This window comes from Castor canadensis, chromosome 11 (genome assembly GCF_047511655.1).
Source record: "Castor canadensis chromosome 11, mCasCan1.hap1v2, whole genome shotgun sequence".
NCBI classification, from domain to species: domain Eukaryota; kingdom Metazoa; phylum Chordata; class Mammalia; order Rodentia; family Castoridae; genus Castor; species Castor canadensis.
The window spans coordinates 43,226,998-43,244,503 of record NC_133396.1 but is presented as its reverse complement, the minus strand read 5'-3'; the positions used below and the strand labels follow the sequence as shown (position 1 = coordinate 43,244,503).

The following is a 17,506-nucleotide window of genomic DNA, read 5'->3' as shown; positions in this document are numbered from 1 at the left end:
ATCTTAGAGCCTCCATCACCACCTCCCAAAGGGCCCACTTGTCCCCATCTGCCTTTCAAGGTACCTTTGATTTCTCCCCAGCAGACTTCACCTGCCACATCCATCATCAGAAGGGGCCCAGGAATGCCGTCTGCTGGGTGAACAGGGCCAAGGTTTCCTGCACAGCTAGGAAACTGCAGGAGATCTGGAGAGAAAAACCAGTAACAACCTATACCATGGGGCTAGCCCTGGACCCTGCAGTGAGAGCTCTGCTGTGGGAACCAGGAGCCCCGGCTCTGAGGCTGTCTGCTGTGTGACTGTGGTGAGTCTCAACCTCTCTGTGCATCATAATCTTTATTGCTGTTTTTACTCCCTTCCTCTTCCTAGTCAATAAGGAAAATATTGGAATAGTGGTAGTGTTTACACATTTCAAATACAGCCAGCCCTCCTTCTGCATCCATGTATTCAACCCCCAGTTTTTTTTTAACTCTTATTTGTACCGGACATGTACAGACCTTTTTCTTGTCATTATTCCTTAACAATATAGTATAACAGCTACTTAGATAGCATTGTACAGCACTGCATATGATATGTAATCTAGCAATTTAAAGCACAGGGAGGATGAGTGAATAACCTAAGCAAACACCATGGCATTTTACATAAGCTGTGAGCATCCTGGGATTTTGATGTCTGCAGAGGTCCTGGGACCAATCTCCACGCACACCAATGGACAACTATATGTCAAATGTCACTGAATTACATGCTTTAAAATGGTGAATTTTATGTTACATAAATTTTATTTCAATAAAAACTTAATTTAGTGACAGAGAAGAATTTAAGAACAAGGGTATATAGTTTGCTGACCATCTGAGGAAGGCTACTTTGGAAAGTGGCCCTGTCACCCACTTTCTCCTGGCTGAAGGTAAATGGTTATTCTCTGACCTACAGAGCATGGGTTAAAATTTTTTGTTTGGCTGCCTTTTTGCTCAATAAGTCCTATCTCCTCTACTCACTTTCATCATCAGTACTCTGCCATGTGAAAAATAGAGCCCAGAGAGGAGAGGGAGCTTTCTTGAGGTTACATAGCCAGTCAATAATTAGAACTGTTCCTAGAATCCAGGACTTGTCAGGCTAATTCCAGTCATGTCCTCCAACCCTGGTGCTTCAGTGAGACAGTCATCCCTGACTCAAACCCTGCCACTCACCCAGATTTCCACAGTTAGTGGGCACCAGATTTGAGTAGTGCCTGAGGTAATGTGGTGGCTGGGACGTTCAGTCAATATTCGTCATCCCAGTCACCATTCATTCATTCAGCTAACACAACAGATTCACCTGAGACTCCAGGCACCGTGTTTACACGACTGTCCAGAAGGTGAAGAATCGAAGAAGGCAGTGGACCCACAGCAGCCAGGCAGTGATTAGTGCCACACAGTTCAGGTGGTAGAGTGCCAGGTGAGCAAGGCTCTTTGCTGAGGGAGTTTGACAGCAAGATGAGGACATGGGCAGTGGGCATGGTGGCTATAATCGCTGTTGCTCAGCAGGCAAAGAGCAGGAGGATGTGGTTCAAGGCCAGCCCAGGGAAAAAGTTGGTGAGATTTCATCCCAGCCAATAAGCTGGCATGGCGGCGTGTGCCTGTGGTCCTAACAATGTGCGTAGGGGGTGTGAATAGGAGTGGCATGGTCAGAGGCTGGCCCCAGGCAAAACGTAAGACTCTATCTGAAGAATAACTAAGCGAAAAAGAGTTGGGAGTGAGGCTCAAGCAGTAGAGTGCCTGCTCAGCAAGTGTGAGGCCCTGAGTTCAGAACCTTGGTGCCACCAAAAAAAGAAAAAGGATGACGACATAGAGACTCCCCAAGGACTGCTTTTGACAGAGTCCTTGTCAAAACCCCTCTGTCACACATTTGACAGATGAACTAACAGAATAATTGCATTTTCTGAAGCAAATTCAGTCAGGTATTCTGATGTCAAGTAGATGGGATTCTAGTGGATTCCACAATTGCCAAGATAGACTATTTACCTCAAGGGGTTTGGGCTTGGTGCACGTATTTGTTGCAGGTATAGGCAGAATATGTGTAAGCAGTAACCATGGTTAGGGGTTATAGTGCAGCAAACCCCTAATCATCCCTCAAAACCCAGTCTGGGGTACCTTCCCTGGCCAGTGCAGATCCAGCTACGCCAGCACCTTACTATCCTCTGGGATTGCAGGCATCCCTGCACTGTAAACATTGTTCCATTTTCTAGGCTTTGCACTCCCTGAGACAGGGGCTATGAGTCACCCCTCAGTCTGTTTTCCCAGACCCACCTGGCTGAAATCTGAAATGAGAATGGCTTTGTGACTTTGGAACACTGAAACTCATTCCAGGCTGCTCTTTTTTTTTCTTTTTTTTTTAGATTTTTGAAATAGAGTCTCCCTTTGTAGCACAGAACCTTGAACTCTCGATCCTCCTGATCTCTGCCTCCTGAGTAACCAGGATTATAGGTGCGAGCCCCGGTGCCGGGCTCTACGTGTCTTTTTCGTGACTCTTAGTTTGTCTGTCTTAAATTCAATGATTCACTCTGAATTGAATCTGGGAGACACAGGAAGGATGATGGTGGGGGTGTGTTAGGATGGTGAGATCCAGGATGAATTTTTCCCCGTTTTCCACTTTCCCCCCAAATATGGTAGCTATTTTACTTTTCATTTCTTTCTTTGTTCGAGACAGGGTATCACTAGGTGGCCCAAGCTGGTTTCAAACTCACGATCCTCCTGCCTCAGCCTCCTGAGCTGAGAGTACAGTGTGGACAACCACACCCAGCTTATTTTATTCTCATAAGGGAAAAATTCATTCCATTTAGAAATGCTGTATTTGAAACATTCTAAGAAATTATAATCTTCCATAAAAGAAATTACAATTTTCACTTTGAAAAAAAGAATTTCCTCACTGTAGAACACAATCTAACTGCCTTTCTGCCCAAGCTCACTTAGTGCTAAAGAGGAGACATTAGTAAGACTGACATCTAAAAAGCCTCTCTGTGCCAAAGGCCTTCCTTTCCAAAACCTCAAGCTGAGTATTTGGGGTGTTGGAATATTGGCATCATACTGTCACCATTCCCTAGCTTCCTGAACTCCTGCTGCAAACTGGAGAGGACAGACAGGAATTAACCAAAGTGTTCCCTTCGGAAGAAAAATGCCCTGATGCTGAAAGTCAGGCAGTGTGACTTAGCCAAACAGTCTCACTCCCTGGTGACGCCTGTATCAGTGGGGCCATCCTGCTGATGAGCTGGACTGGGGACCAGGAAGAGGTGGCTTTACTGAGGATGCATCACATGGAGTGCCAGAAGTGTGGTCATAAATTAGCTAACTGTACACCAACTGGGACACTCCCTTGAAAATAAATATGAGACTTATGCAAAACGGCTCTGGATGGCACAGAGTTGTTATAAATACTTGGTGGCCACTCATGTTATCACAACCTTTGCAGTGGGTGGAAGACTGAGGCTCTAGTCCCAGAGGACTCAGCATCGTTGGTCTGAGACTTCTCAGCCACCTGAGTGCTGGCACCAGACAGTAATAGATGCCCTTCAATTGCCTGAGGCCCAGGTCTTCCTCCCACGTCTTCTGCTTGTACTGTAGAGCAGCACAACCAGCTTGAGGTGAGTTGTCCCTGGGGAAGCTGCTGGTATGAGAGGGGAGTCACATCTTCCTGTTTAGGATGATCCAGAAAACTGGGAATTTTCTACCAGCACACAGACGCTGTTAGAGTCTAGGTGAGGAATTAGCACATTGGGTTCGGCTACTTGAACAGGACATCATGCTCAGATCTCTTTTCTGCAAATATTTGCTGCGATTAATTCATTGGAAGGAAAAGTTTTCTGGAAAATTCAGAGTGTGTGTGTGTACAGGGTATCAGCTAAGAATTTTTATTTTGCATAAAATCCTTACACCCAGTTCTGATAAGATACACATTATTAAGCCTGTTTTGTGGGCAAAATGAGTTTCAGTGGAACAACTTGAGCAGGTCAAGTAACTGGTAGAGCAAAGATTAGAACCCAGGTCGGTGAGTCTTTAAGATCCTGAGTGAACCCCATGCCACACTGCCTCCCAGAAAGTATTCTCAGTGAAGTTGGCTGCGGGGGAAGCCCTGTTTTCTATCTTATCTTTGTTTTTCTTTGTTTGTTTAGTTTTGGCAGTACTGGGGGCGGTGAACTAGAGCCTCCCGGATGCTGGGCAAGTTCTCTATGACTTGAGCCCAGCTTCCAGCCCTTTTTGTTTTGTATTTTGTTGTTTTGAGGTAACTTTGCCTAGACTGGCCTTGAACTGGCATGGTCTACCTCCATCTCTAGAGTAACTGGTATTACAGACACGCACTACCACACCCAGCTAGTTCTTATCTTTTAAAAAGAAGATTGCGAGAGTCAATTGCATTCTTCACAAAATAGTTATTTCCCCCTTGAATAATAAAATTGGAGCACATGCTCTTCCTGACTTAGGATGAACAAACCCAAAATAAACGAAAGGCAACTACCACTTGACTTCTTTCCCTAGTCATAGGTATAGTGTGACAGATGCTAATGACAGACACTGGATCTTGTCTTTGCTGGATCAGGCAAGTTTTTACGTCTGCTGTTCATCTTGCCCCGAGGCCAGGGATGGAGCTCTGCCCAGGTTAGGGACCAGTGGTGCCACGGAGGAGCCTTGGGACCATACAGTTTGTCCTTGGCAAGGGCCATGCTGGGGATCCAATGTTATTCCTTCAGATTGTTATATAGCTTTATGGAAGTGAAGCCAATGTCCACAGAGATCCAAAGCCAACATCAAATAAGAACGCAGCATAAAAACATGGGCAAGGTAGCTGTTCAAGTCTTATCTTCACTCCATCTCGATTCTTCAGTGAACTGGTCACACTGGGAAGGCTCCGTTCTGAAGCCCTTTCTTCAGCTTTGTCTCACACTCCCTCCTCTTCCTCAGCCCTACAGTGAAGAACATTGGAGCTGAAGTCCAGATAAGTCACCTGCTTGCAAAGTCACAGAGATGGCCTGTCCCTGGAAGTTTCTGTTCAAGGCCAGATCCCACCAGTATAACTTGACTGAGGAAAAGGACATCAACAACAATGTGGGGAAAGCTATGGGTGCCATCTCCAGGTAAGCAAGTGTTCCCTGCTGCTACCTCCCACGCATCTCCTCCTGACTTCCATCCCCCACTCCTGACTCAGAAGTCCTCTTTGCTCTGGGTCTCCTAGCTGAGGTATGGTGTACAGAGGGAGGTCAGAGTCACTGTTTACTAGGCACAGAGGTGGCTCTGAGGGAGCTTGGAACTTCTAGAGGAAGAATTCGGGACAAATATGTGAGGATGGAGGCGGGAGTGCTTAGTGGTCAGAACCGGGCGTCTGTTCTGATTCAGTAGTGTGTGCGCCTCACTGGTTGTTGGATACTTGAATATCGGCCTGCTGAAGGTGTCCAGATGCAGACAAACTACCCGGGCCAGTGCCGTTTCTCAGCCACTGTGTAACTTTAGGCAAGTTAACCTCCCTGAGCCTCAGATGTTCTCATCTGCAGTGTAAGGACCCCCTCATAGCAGGCTGAACATGAAATAAGACGTCAATGTAAAGCAGCCTGAAGCGTGTCACACAGCAGGCAGTTGGTAAACAGTAGGATCTGTCGCCATTCGTTAGGGCATGCATACTCAGCATTTCGCCTAACCTCCACGTGGCTATGGGAAATTCGTATTGTCTCATTCTACGGATGAGACAATAGGGGCTCTGCAAAGGGAATCACTGAGTCATATGACTACTAAGTACAGAAATTTGAATCCAAAGTGTGTGTTCATCTGGTCCTCTTCCATCAGCAAGCCATAGAACTGAGAGACTCAGTCCTCCAGCCGGCCCATGGACAGGCTTCTGGAGGATGCTTGAAGAGTCTCTTAGCTTGTCCTGGGGCTTGAGGCTTGCTCAAGTGGAAAGACAAGTCCATCGGCAGTGGCATGACACAGCTAATCAAATCAAAGCCCCAGGGCCACCTGGCAGCTGCCCAGAGGAGCCTTCCCAGGACTACTGTAGTCAGGACGCCCCCTGAAGACGGCAGGTGTGACAAGCCCAGGTAGTCTAGCAGTGCCAGGCAGTGGAAAGCAGCCCAGGAACTTGAGGAGAGGCAACTGGCTTTGCCACTTCATAGCCATGTGGCTTTTGGAAGTCCTTTAGCCTCCAAGTCTCAATTTTCTCACCCATAGGGAGTCTCTTGGAGAATGAAAGATTTCACATGCAAATCACTTAGCACATTTCCAGGTGCAGAGCAAATACTCCAGACATAGCAGCAGCTATCATTGTCATTATTGTGTTTATTGTTGACAGCTAGGTTGGGACAGGGTAGCAGTAAGCAGAGTCCCTTCCAATGGCTTCACAGGAGGGAGGTGGGCTCTGTGGAGTGTAAATAGTGGGTTGAAGGTGAAGAGGCACTCAGGAAGGAGGACGAGGGAGAAAGACAGTGCAGGAGCAGACCTGATGTGCCCAGGTGGGGCAGGCAGGGGGCTAGGCTAGGAAAGGCAAGGTCAAAACTCTTGGCCTGGAACACAGGGTGGTGTGCGGGGTGAATCAGAGGGGAGAACTTTTGAAAAGAGCCAGATCAGTGGTGGCTTAGGGGTGAGAGCACATAGTCTGGTGGCCTCTGGATTCCGCTGGCATTTCCATCTCAAAAGGCTGCAGGCTTACAGAGACTTCTTCCCTTCCTTCTCTTCATCTCATCACTGTGGCCCCCTGTTGCTGGCCTCCTAACTCCAGCTTCCACCTTGGTTCTGACCTCTCTCCCTCCAACTTGGCTTCTAGCAAATCATGCTCGTGCTCTAGAGTCTGCAGTGGCTGCCCATTGCCCATCACCACACTGAGACTGGACAACAGGGTTCTGCATGATCACCAACCCAGACACAGTACACCTCCCACATGCCTAGCCCATCTTTCCTCAGCTTCTTAGTACCTGTACACAACCACTGCTTCCTGGACTTATCCAGCCCCTGCCCATCCCTGTCATTTGAGACAACCCTGAAGCCCTCTCCTTCAGATCTCTTAGTGTGCCCTTGACCTTCAGCCCTTATCTCCACATCTTCCAATGCCATTCTACTTATTCCCAAAGACCTACTTATGTCTTTGAACCATTTGGGAGACCTGAGATCAGACTCCAAGGCAAAGCCCTAAGGCACAGTGGATGTGAGGCATACCAGTCAACTTGATTTTCTTTTTTCGTGGTACTGGGGTTTGAACTCAGGGCCTCATGCTTGCTAGGCAGGTGCTACCACTTGAGCCACTCTGCCAGCCCTTTTATGTGTTGGTATTTTTGAAACAGGTTCTCATGAACTATTTTCCCAAGCTGGCTTCAAACCATGATTCTCCTGATTGCTGCCTCCTGAGTAGCAAGGATTACAGGCATGAGCCACAGGTGCCCAGCTTAGGTTATCTGTTTCTTAGCAGTTATACACCTTGGTGTGCTAACTTGTCACTGTAATGAGAGTTAAGATGTCAAGGAAGCCCTTCTGTTTATCAATTAATTGTCTGAGTCAGTTATTGATTGTATATTCAATGACAGATAACATTTATAGTGTCCTGTGTACTGTGTCCATTATGAGGCAGGAACTGTAACCCTTGTTTTATAAGCTTCGATAATCTACTCAAGGCCAATTATCTAGAAAGTGGTGGAGCTGAGATTTAAAGCAAGTCCATATCCACACTCTATGGGCCTACCTTGTGCTGGGCTGTGAAAGAACAGAGAAAAGACACCCAGTTCCTGCTGTCCTGGAGCAAAGGGACAAACAATGACTTCCTCACTGGTTACAGGGACAGTCTTGAAGAAGGAGGTGCCTCTGGTGAGGGGTGGGGCAAGGCAGAGCTGGGGAGACCTGGAAGGTGCCTGACTGGCTGTAGAATGGGGAGGGGAGGTGTTTGAAAGAGAGCTTACTCTTCCAGCCCAGCTGCACTGCCACCACCCATGAAGGAATCAGGAAGGATATTACTGAAAGAGGAAACTGCCTATAAAAGGGGATTTTAGTCTGAGAGCAATGGGAGCCAATTCATTTCTTTTTATTTTAAAACGTAATTTTCAAATCTATGCAGACCCACTATGCCCGAGGGCCTGAGTCTCTGTGACTGATCATTCTATATGTAGTGATCAGAAGTGAATGTGGTACGTGCGTGGGTGTCTTAGACACAAAAGGAAGAATATGGAATTCAGAACAAAGTTGAGCTGAGTGTTGCTCTCTGGGTTGGAGGCTGCTCACAATAAATACGTGCACTCCTTCCTTCCACTGTGATTTAGGTTTCCGTTTAATATGCTGAAATATGGCCAGAAGCGTCCCCAAGGGCTGCCGCTCTACCCCAGGATCCTATCAGTTACCTTGCACCTTAAGGAGCAATTTGCAGATAGAACAAAGTACCCCGCCCTGGCCTCCCAGTAGCAAGGACCAGGAGTCTGCCTTGCAAGGGACCCGATGGCACTTCTGTTCCAACCAGCTCCCCTGGGCTTCCCACCAGAAATCATGCATCCTCGGCCTTGCGCTTTCTTTGGTTTCCTTTCTGGAATCACACAGGACATGGAGAAAAGATGTAACGTTCTGGGGGCAGCCCTAATGAGGCTCTGAGGTGGCTCTGGTGGCTCTGGTGCTACCGTGTGGCCTTGAGATAGATCCTTAACCTCTCTGGACTTTCAACTTCATCCTCGCAGTCTAGAACTATCTTCTTGCCCGGATTAGTAAAGAAATAACAGACGGGAAAGATCCCCATGTAGACTGAACAGCACCGGGAGCAATAGGAGATTTTTTGTTGGTTCTTATCCCGGATAAACAAATCCGAGGCCAAACATCCTCCCCCACCCCCACCCAAGGACAACCGGTGACATCCACACCTCGCTGCGGGCGCTCCTTGTGGCCACTGGTTTGGGGGTGGTGGGGCGGGGTCACCCCGAGGAAAGTCAGGCCGGGGCGGGGACGCCCACTGCGTAGAGACGGCCGCCGGCGGGGACTCCCAGCGCTGGAAGCGATCCCAACGTCCGCCCCCCAACGCCCGCTCGCCCCGCCCGGGGGCGGGGGCGGGGGCTGCAGGGTCCTTTGCCGATAAAGGGGCCACCACAGCGGGGCAGGGGACGCAGCAGCTGCGCCACTCCAGGACCATGCGTGAGGGGCTGAGTGTCGCGTGCGACGCCGCCCGGCCGCGGTTCTGGCGGTTCCTCCGCAGGATCCTGCGGCCGAAGTCCGCGCGCCGTCCCGGCTCAGCCAGGTACATCGCGGGGACAGGGGGGTGGGGTACTGTGTGTTGCCCACGAGGATAAGAAAGAAGTCGCGATCTCGAGGCACAAAGCCGGGACAAGCCCCACGGGCTCCGCGATCTGTCGATCCGATGTGGATTGGAGCGCAAAGAGGTTCTTTTTCCAAATAAACCCAGAGCGCTCCCCGCCCACTTGGTGTCAGGACAGGTAGGCTGGCGGGAGGAGTGGGAACCGCGGGAGGCGCGACACCAGCTGAGGACAGACAGCTGCGCACTGCACCCGCACCTCGCGCTGCTCCTGCAGCGTCCCTGGTTATCTCGAGGTGCCCGAGGCTGCTCAGTGGTGTCGCTTCCGTCCCCGGGGCCTGTGTTACGGTTGCTACTGTGCGTGTCCGTTTGCTTTGGGGTTCTGAGGCCGTCGGTGCAGAGCGTGGAGACGAATTAAAAAAAAAAGGGCGGGAGGGTCGACACGGTGAGAGGCAAGCGCGTGGTCTGCCTGGTCGTCCCCGTGCGCGTCTGGGACTCTGAGGCGCGAGCGCACGCGGGCCTGCTGCCTTCCCGACGGCTGCGCGCCGCGGGTGTCTAGGGATCGCGGCGGGCTGCGGACTGTCGTTCTGCGGTGGAGAGTGCCACCCGCTGCCAGTGCTCCCTTTGATGGCAGGTCCTTAAGGGTCCTCGTCCTTACAAAGGACTGTGGGGTTAGTCAGACTGCATGAGGGTCTGTGGGTAAACGATGCGACAATTTGGAATCAGGTATCCGGATTCTTAATCTGCTCCTCTGGCGACTGGTCCCCGGATCCTCCAGCAGCCAGCCAGGAGAAATCAGCTAACTGGAGAACGCAGGCGCCTGGGTAGAGCTGTTATGCATTGTTCAAAATTTTTTTAAAAACAATCTCAATTATGAAAGGCACTCATGGCAATTGTTAAAGGTTGAAAGGTGCAGAAAAAGAGGAAGAAAAATTTAAATTGCACATGAACTCATGACTTTATGCTAGTCACTGTGTTTCACTGGCATTTCCCCCAAGGTGCTTGTACCTGCATGCGCGGGCACACACACAAAGCCAGCATCAGAACACATCACAATTTGAGGCCTCATTGATAACAGCAGAAAAATTCAAAAAGCCTAAACATTCAGCGGTAGATGATAGGGTCAGGTTAATTATGGCCCATTTGTCTGTGAGGTTTCAGACAGCCTTTTAGAATGTTTAATATTTCGAATGAATGGTGATGTGACGTATACAAAGACATTGTTTCTCATTGTAAATATTACTATAGACATTTCTGATCTTGAAGCTTCTGAAATCCTTTCTCATGAAACTGGCTGACTCTCCAATATAAGTAAGAAGCCAGAAGAGTTGCAGAATGAGGGCTGGGCTGAGGGATGTTGGCAAAAGAGAGGAGCTGTTGTGTCTGTGGGGCCCCAGCCTCCAAACATCTTCCTATTTAAGCTGTCCCATGATAGCTGCTCAGCCATGGCTTATGTGTTTCACATATCCAAGTTATTTTATCTTGGCTTTTGTTTTTCTTTCTGGTAAGGCACACCAGTCCAGACCAGAGTAGGTGTGCTAAAGAAAAAAAATATTCCAAGCTGGGCGCCAGTGACTCATGCCTGTAATCCTAGGTACTCAGAAGACAGAGAGCAGGAGGATGGCAGTTCGAAGCCAGCCCCAGGCAAATAGTTTGAGACACCCTATCTCAAAAATAACCAACACAAAAAAGGGCTGGAGGTGTGGCTCAAGTGGTAGAACACCTGCCTAGCAAGCATGAGGACCTGAGTTGAAGCCTCTATACTGAAAAAAAAAAAATTTCAGGAATAACTGTATTTGGGACCATCTATGGTGTTGGTACAGGGACCACTGTAGTGGAGGAGAGGTTGGGTCATTTTAGAACATAGCATGAGCAGGTGGGAGATGATAGCCGAGGAGCAGGGCGGGAGTCAGTGGAAGGAAGAGCTCTGAGCAACATCCTGGGGAAAGGGGGTTCTTGCCAAACTTACCTAACGAGATTCTTGCTGAGGCTAGGCCAGGGTGATCAACATCACTTGGAGGAGGGAGGGGGGGCAGAGGATGAGGGACCTGATTAGATATCAAGATTGATAAGATATCGATGGGATAGTTGCTAAACTGACTTAACAGGGTTCTTTGCTGAAGCTGGATTTTATAGCGACGTGCACAGATGGGCCTAGGATAAGGGACAGAAGCTTGACCAAAGTTTCCTAGAACAAAGTATCTTAGTCAGGTTCACATGGAGGCCCTTTACATGGCTGCGAAATCACTTAATTCAGATATAAGTTGCTTTGTGATACCTACAGCATCTACCCTTATTCCCAAGACCCCCAGTAAATACCTGAAAAACTATGGTTTCTCCTACACATACTTACTGGTGATAAAGTTTAATTTGTAAGTTGGGCAAAGTAAGAGATTAACAACAATAATTACTAATAACAGAACCATTAGGACAGTGTACTATAATAACAGTGATATAAATGTGGATTAAGGAAGTTGGGACAATGACAAAGTTCAGATGTCCTTAATCACCTTCAATTCTGCTGAAATGTGCCAACAGCTTCTTCAGCAGCAGATGCAAATTTATCCCTGAATCTATGTGACCAGTCCTTGCTTGCAGTGAATGGCTTGGTGTCAGTTTTTCAGGAGCTCCCTTGCTGACATCTCCGTGCAGATTCAGGGCCTCCCAGTGTAGCACGGGGCCGTGGATTTGTCCATGTCTCTCACCCACGGGTTTAAGGCCCACAGCCATGCACTGTGGCCATGACTTTGGCCGCTTAGGGTGTGACAATAAAGCTAGCATGAATTTCTTTTTCCTTTTTCACAATTTCAGAAATGGAAGAGTTGTTCTTGACATAGAGTTTTTTAGCAACCTGAGAGTGTGATGTTTTTTCTTTCCTTAGAATGTCTAAGAGCTCTCACCTTTTTGCTAAAAGGAGGCTGTTTCTGGCTTCTCTTTGCCATGTCTGAATCTCCAGCACCACTACTCTTCCACTTTGGTGTTGTTATTAAGTAAAATTAAGTTACCTGAGTACAAGTGCTGTGATAAATGACAGTGGAGCTGATGACCAAGATGGCTACTAAGCTACAGGTGGGCAGGCATTGTGTGAGGTGGCATGGGATGGGCAAAGAGCTAATTCACATCCCAGGCAGGAACAGAGGGGGACAGTGTGAGATTTCATCGTGGTACTCAGAATGGTGTGCAACTTAAAAATTTAAGCATTGTTTGCTTCTGAAATTTTCCATTTAATATTTTTAAGCCCCATTGACCTTGGGTAACTAAAATCACAGAAAGCAAAACCACAGATAAGGGAGGACTACTGTAAATACATTCTCTTAAAGGAATTATCTTTTTGTAGTCATAGTGCCTTTAGGCACTATGGGATCTGTAAACCCAGCTACCCATGAAGCAGGACTCCAACACTGGCCAAGGTAGTGGCAAAACCCTGTCTCAAAACCAAAATAAAAACAAAAGGGTTGGGGGTATAGCTCGAGTGGTAGATCGCTTGCTTAGCCCGTGTAAAGCCCTGAACCACAAAAAACAAAGTAAGCAAAAAACCCCTAGTGTTGCTATATAATATACATTGTTAGTTATAAAATGGTGACATACAGTCATTATTTTTACCAATAATAAAAAGCAATCTGTGGCTATTTATCAAATTCTAACATCATGAATATGTGTGAAGTAGAAAATGAAAGGTCTTTATGGAATATCTTTTAGCCCCTGACTCATGCATGTGTACATGTATGCACACTCCAGGAGATCCTGCAGAGAACACAGAGCACAATTAGCTAGGATGAGCCTGTAATCCTAGCTACTCAGGAGGCAGAGATCAGAAGGATTGTGGTTTGAAGCTAGCCTGATCAAATAGTTCTCAAGATCTTTTCTTGAAAAAAATCCATCACAAAAAAAGGACTGGTGGAGTGGCTCAAGCTGTAGAGCGCCTGCCTAGCAAGCATGAGGCCCTGGGTTCAAACCCCAGTGCTATAAGAAAAAAAAAATGTTAGGATGCCCCTAAGCAAGGATCCTCCGCAGGAGGAGGCATGTGTCCTATGACCACTGAAGGAGCTCTCATGCGTACAGCAGCCAGGATCCCAAGTCTTCAGCTACCTATAGCATTGGTTGGGAAGGTGAACCCCAAACCTCAAACCCAAACTAAACCAATGGTTTCTGAAGGATTTTAGACAATTAGGGCTTTCTTTTTTCTTCTTCGGTGGGACTGGGGTTTGAACTCAGGTCTTCCTACTTGCAAAGCAGGTGCTCTTGCACTTTGGGCCACACCTCCAGTCCATTTTGCTCTGGTTATTTTGGAGATTGGGTTCTCCTAAACCATTTGCCCAGGTTGGCTTCTAACCAAGATCCTCCCTTATCTCAGCTTCCCAAGTAGCTGAGATACATGAGCCACCGGTGCCTGACTGACAGGCTCAGTTCTTTAAACACATGTGCCATTTTAAAAGCAAAAAAAGTCAATATTTTTTAAAGAACCCTTTTCAAAGTATTTAAAAATATAAATGCTGGGATATATACTTACTGGGATACTTATCTCATAAAGATGGTGTGAGTTCTTAGATTTGCTTTAAAATAAAAGAAGAAGCCATCCTGGGTGGATAGTTGCTGAGCTGGCTGAACCTGGATGAAGGGCCCATGGAAGTTTGTTATACTGTACTCTCTACTTTTGTTCATTTCACATTTTCCAGAATAAAAATTCAGGTAAATCAATAAACCAAGATAAAGTATTTAAATAAAACCTACCAAGCCATTAAAAGCAAGCAGGTAGTAGGCAGTGCGCACAGCTGGCCCTACACTCCGTTGGCATTTGGCTTTGGAAGAGGGGCATTTTCCCAGAGCGTCTGAGTGCAGCTGTTCTGGCTAGTAGCTTTGGCTCCACCCTCTTCACATCCTTTTGGCTTTGCATGGGGAAGAAGAGAGGATAGGATGGTAGTGGAGAGACTGGGTCTGACCAACTTCTCCCTCATCCTCCTTGGCTGGAAGCCAGGAGCAGTTCATTCCTGCTCTCTGGGCCTCAGTGCCCATCTGTTTGATGAGGAGGCTGGTAGAGCCCACTCCAAGATTCCCTTCACTTTCATACGTCACCTCATAATAGCTGTTTCCTTTCACAGTCCTTCGACACAGGATGACCCCAAGTGTCACAGCCCCAGCAAACACCAGAATGGATTCCCACAACCCCTCATAGGGGTGGCAAAGGTCAGTGGGTCACATGGGTGTGGGAAGCCCCTTCCTCGATTTCCTAGACAGAGGTCGAAGGGTGGCGGAAACCAGTGTCTGGGCAGTGAGTGGAGAGTCCCAGATGGGGGAGGATAGGTGAGAGGGGGGGAGGCTTGTGGAGAGTGGGACGATCCACGGTAATCAGGAATGGTGGCCTCCAAGGTGCACTGGCCCCTGGATGACTTGCTGAGGTAGGGTGGTAGCATGGGCAAAGGGCGATTTGAGACCATTCATAGAGTCAGGGTGGAGACATCCCCAAAATGATGTCAGACTCAGCAGATGAGCCTTTGGTCCTAGCTACTGACCACGGGACTTCTCTGGTTCCATCTTCTCAAAATGTTTTTCACCTCATGAGTTCCAGAGAGGTGGCAGGGACATGGGGGGAGGAAGAGAAGATGGCTTTCATACTCTTAGGTGCCCTCCGGGAAAAGAAGGCATTGAGTGATGGATTCTTCTTTCTCTTGATTTTTGTCCCGGGCAGTATTGACTGTAACATGTGCCCTCACATCTACCCCGAGTCCCTTCTTTTGCAATTTCTCTGAGCAAGCATTGGCAGGGCCTTGGTGAGGAGAGAAACCTGGCCAGAGGCCCAGGCACCTGGAGCTCTCAGCAGGCACTGGCCCAGGTGGCCCAATTGATGGGAAGGGAGGAAGGACAGACAGCTATGGGTGTCCCATAGCTCCCACCCCCCTCAAGCTGGAGGAGCACACAGAGGCATTTTGAAGAATCTGGGCTTTTTTTCCTCTCTTTGAAGTCTCCAGAACCCCTGGACAAACTGCATATGCCTGCATCAACTTGCCAGCAGTATATGAGGATCAAAAACTGGGGCAGTGGGGTGTCATTCCAAGACACACTTCACCAAAAGGCCAAATCGGTGAGAAGTCTGGGCTCCAGGGAGGACCACCCTTGTTTCCAAGCTGGTAAAGTCATGGGGGCTTTTGGGGACCGAACAGATGTTCACTGGGCAAACAAATTGTCTGCTTGGGCAAAGGGTGCTGGGAACAGAGACTCCTGTCCTCAAAGTGCAGTAGGAAGTAGACGATGCCAACTCCCTATTTACCACCCTATTGGTAGAGGATAACCTGGAAGGTCAAATAAACAATTAAAAAACAAATTGACTAGGTTGGGTGCAGCAACTCATGCCTATAATCCTAGTTACCCAGGAGGTTGTGATTAGGAGGATTGAGACTCAAGCAATGGCTGAGTACAGTGGTAAACCCTTGTCATTCTAGCTATATCAGCACAAATAGAGGGATCCAGGACAGGCTGGGCATAAAGTAAGACTGTATCTCAAAAATAACTAAGCGATGCCAGGCGCCGTGGCTCATTCTTGCAATCCTAGCTACTTAGGAGGCTGGTCTGAAGCCAGCCCTGGCAAATAGTTTGAGAGACCCTATCTTGAAAAAATCCAGCATAAAACAGGACTGGTAGAGTGGCTCAAGTGTAGAGTGTTTGCCTGGCAGTGTGAGATCCTGAGTTTAACCCCTAGTACCACTACAAAATTTAACATTTTTCTTAGACAGATTCCAACAAAGAGATTTTCTTTTTCTCTCTTTTTTTTTTTTGGAAGTACAAAGGTTTGAACTCAGGGCCTCAAGCTTGCTAGGCAGGCGCTCTACCACTTGAGCTACATCCACAGTCCTTTTATGCTTTAGTTATTTTTTTTTTCAAACACAGTGTCAAGTATTTTCCTGGGTTGGCCTGGATCACGATCCTCCTACCTACAACCTCCTGCATAGCTGGGATAACAGGCGCACAGCACTAAGTCCAGTTTATTGGTTGAGATGGGGTCGCGCTAACTTTTTGCCCCAGCTGACCTCAAACCACTATCCTCCCAATCTCTACTTCCCAAGTACCTGGGATTGTAGGTGTGAGTCACTGTTTTTGGTCCTCATAGAGAACTTTCTAACAGAATTGCCCAAAGCTGGACCAACTAAATGAGGAGGTAGTGAGCTCCCTGTCCCTGGAAGGATCCAAGTGCTGTTTGATAAGGGAGACAACAGAGGGCTTCAGGCATCCAATGAGTGGTCGGACTAATGTCCTCCAAGGCTCCTCCCTATTCTGACTTTAGGATGCATGCTATGACTGTAAAGTGGGAAAGAATGAAAGTTTCAAGACCAGAATGAAGGCAGAATGATTTCCTGCACCCTTCAGGAAAACACCGCAGTTAACACTGAGTGAACTTCCTTCCTATATGTTGCGTGTGCTGTCCGGTGACTTTGGGGTTTGTGCCCTCCTGTTTTGGTTCATTTCGGCTGACATGATGAGAGTCGTGTTCCCACAGGGGCCACGTCGACCTCTTTAAATAAGGCAGATGGACTGCTCCCAGGGACCATGCTGTCGGCATTGCTGTGGAGTTGGTGCTGGCTGGAATGGGAGGACCACTCCAGCTCACACCCACTAGAATTAGCCAGTAGAAGAGAGGGGATCTGTGTAGGGACAAAGCCAGGTGAACCCCAAGGAGGAGGTGCCCTAGGGGGCAGGAGGTGTAGGAAGCTAGAACACCCAGAAAGGAGGGAGGCAGCCAAGTGATCCAGCCCTGGGGGGAGACAGCTGGGAAGCCAAATGACCCACCCTCATCACCTGCCTTTCTCTTTTTCCAGGATTTAGCCTGCAAGTCAAAATCTTGCCAGGGGTCCATCATGAACCCCAAAAGTTTGACCAGAGGACCCAGGGACAAGCCTACCTCTGTGGATGAGCTTCTACCTCAGGCTATTGAATTTATCAACCAGTATTACAGCTCCTTCAAAGAGTAAGGCTGCTTCTTGCGTTTGCTGCCTCCCTGTTCTCCCTGGGGCTCTCCAGTCTCCAGCAACTCTACCCTCTGCCCTTAGACCCTTTTTCTCCCCAGATCTGTGGTGGTTGCAGGGCAAAAGCCTAATTTTCCAAGAGAAAAGACCCTAGGGTAACCTGTTGTAATCCAAACGTAGAGTTTAGGCATCATAGTCATGTTTTAAAATGTGGGTTGGGGTTTAACTGAGTTCAAATCCTGGATCCACCACTCACTACTGCTGAGTCTTTGGGAAATCCACTTACCCTCATTGAGCCTCAACTTCCCCATATGTGAAATGGG

At 48.1% G+C, this 17,506-nt stretch overlaps 1 protein-coding gene across 2 annotated transcripts in view; it reads left to right on the top strand.

The window, feature by feature from the left end:
- The first annotated feature begins 4,490 nt into the window (after positions 1–4,490).
- Nos2 (nitric oxide synthase 2) overlaps positions 4,491–17,506 on the top strand; it is a 37,093-nt gene continuing 24,077 nt past the window's right edge. Inside the window, exons 1-4 of one of the 2 annotated variants that reach the window (XM_020174023.2) lie at positions 4,491–5,101; positions 14,328–14,412; positions 15,188–15,307; positions 17,037–17,185. In XM_020174023.2, coding sequence (XP_020029612.2) covers positions 4,992–5,101; positions 14,328–14,412; positions 15,188–15,307; positions 17,037–17,185 — 464 coding nt within the window. In that variant the 5' untranslated portion in view covers positions 4,491–4,991. Of the gene's footprint in view, positions 5,102–8,881; positions 9,214–14,327; positions 14,413–15,187; positions 15,308–17,036; positions 17,186–17,506 lie in introns of those variants that run through there. The other variant, XM_074046438.1, reaches the window with a different exon arrangement.